This window comes from Chaetura pelagica, unplaced genomic scaffold, assembly GCF_000747805.2.
Source record: "Chaetura pelagica isolate M959 unplaced genomic scaffold, ChaPel_1.0 scaffold1489, whole genome shotgun sequence".
Taxonomy (NCBI): Eukaryota; Metazoa; Chordata; class Aves; order Apodiformes; family Apodidae; genus Chaetura; species Chaetura pelagica.
Genome location: NW_009954572.1, coordinates 3352 through 4997, shown reverse-complemented (window position 1 = coordinate 4997; position 1646 = coordinate 3352). Strand labels below are relative to the sequence as shown.

The window sequence follows — 1646 nt, the reverse complement described above, 5'->3', positions numbered from 1 at the left end:
TTATGGGCACTGACTGAACTTGGGGAAAAAATTAGTTCGATTAGTTCGATTTATTCGGTTTAAACGCAAACAGGACAAGAATCAGACCTGAAACCCCTCCCCCCTCCCGTCCCTGCTTCCCGGCCCCAACTGACTTTGCTCCCCGTTGCTGTCCCTCCTCCCCCCAGCGGCACAGGGGGACAGGGAAGGGGCTTTCCGGCCACTTGGTCACTCGCTGTTTTCAGCTGCTCCTTCCCCGGCATGGGGAGGACTCCTCACAGCCTTCCCCTGCTCCAGCGCGGGGTCCCTGCCACGGGAGAGAGTCCTTCAGCAACCCTCCGACAGGAGTCCCTCCCTGTTCCCCCTCAGGAACAGACGCTGCAGCGTGGGCTGCCCACAGAGCCACGGGCTTCTTGGGGCTCCACGGGCTTCTTTGCAGGTCCCATCTGTGCCCCCGTGGTCCTTCACGGGCTGCAGGGGAAACTGTGCTCGGGCACCTGCTCCCCCTCCTTCCTCCCCGCCCTTGGTATCTCTGCTCCAGCGCTGCTCCCAGTGCTGCTCTCAGTGGGCTCCACAGAGTTCTCCACCTCCCCCTCTCCTCTGCTTTCAGGTTTCCCCTCCTTTCATATCTCAGTGGCAGAGGCCCATCCATGGTCTCTCATGCCTCGGCCTTGGCCAGAGCTGGGGCTGTAGATTTTGGAGCTGAGGGAGCTTTTCATCTTCTTGCACGGGCCACCCTGGTCCCCTCCCCTGCTACCACTATTTAATGCAAACCAGCACATCACAGACATCTACCAGGTCTGCTGTCCCACGGGAGAACTCTTACTTCACCCTTGGACTGCTCGAGGCAGCAATGGGAGGATGCCCAAATTATCTGAAGGAAGATAGGTCCAATTCATCCCAGGAGTAGCTGAGACTCCCAGCACTCTACAAAGACCCTGCATCCAGTGTCCCCCCAACTCAGTGTTTTGAGTTGCCAGTTTTGTCCCTACAACCCAGTTAAATGTCTATGTGTTGGGGGGGTGTCCAACACCATGGGTAAACCCACATTTCACCTTGCACACCATTTTCTTCCAGAGTGAGTGTGATGTGATCCCCACACCACTGAAAACCCTGGAAGTGCCCCGAGGGCAGCCACAGCTTGAACCAAAATGCAGCTTTATCGACCCATTGGAGGATCCATCCATGTGCCCTGAGTGCAGGAGAGCTTTTGGTCATGGCTCAACATTGGTGAAACATCCTCCAATCCATGTTGGAGACCTTGCTGTTGGTGAGGAACCCTGGGAAGGGTCAGGATCCTACCAGCCCATCTCCAGTCATTCATAGACACAAAAGGCCCTATAGGTGTTGCCCTGTTGGAGCCACCTCGTGTCTGGACCCATGGTGACACAAATACCCGGTGCCATGTCCTACAACTGCCATGACTGTGAGAAAACTTTTAAGAGAAGATCAAGTTTCACCCAGCACCAGCTAATCCACACAGATGAGAGACCCTTCAGGTGTCAGGAGTGCGGGAAGGGTTTTACTCACAACTTCTATTTAACCCGGCACCAGCGAATGCACAGAGGGGAGAGACCCTTCAGGTGCCTGGAGTGTGGGAAGAGTTACTTCCGTAAATACCGACTAAACCGGCACCAGCAAATCCACACGGGTGAACGTCCCTACAC

General features: G+C 55.7%; 1 protein-coding gene across 1 annotated transcript in view; it reads left to right on the top strand.

Annotated features, from left to right (window-relative positions):
- The first annotated feature begins 1359 nt into the window (after window positions 1-1359).
- The window catches only part of LOC104395697 (gastrula zinc finger protein XlCGF52.1-like), a 1220-nt gene continuing 933 nt past the window's right edge, over window positions 1360-1646 (top strand). Inside the window, 1 exon segment of the mRNA XM_010005427.1 lies at window positions 1360-1644. Within this exon segment, the coding sequence (XP_010003729.1) occupies window positions 1360-1644 (285 nt within the window).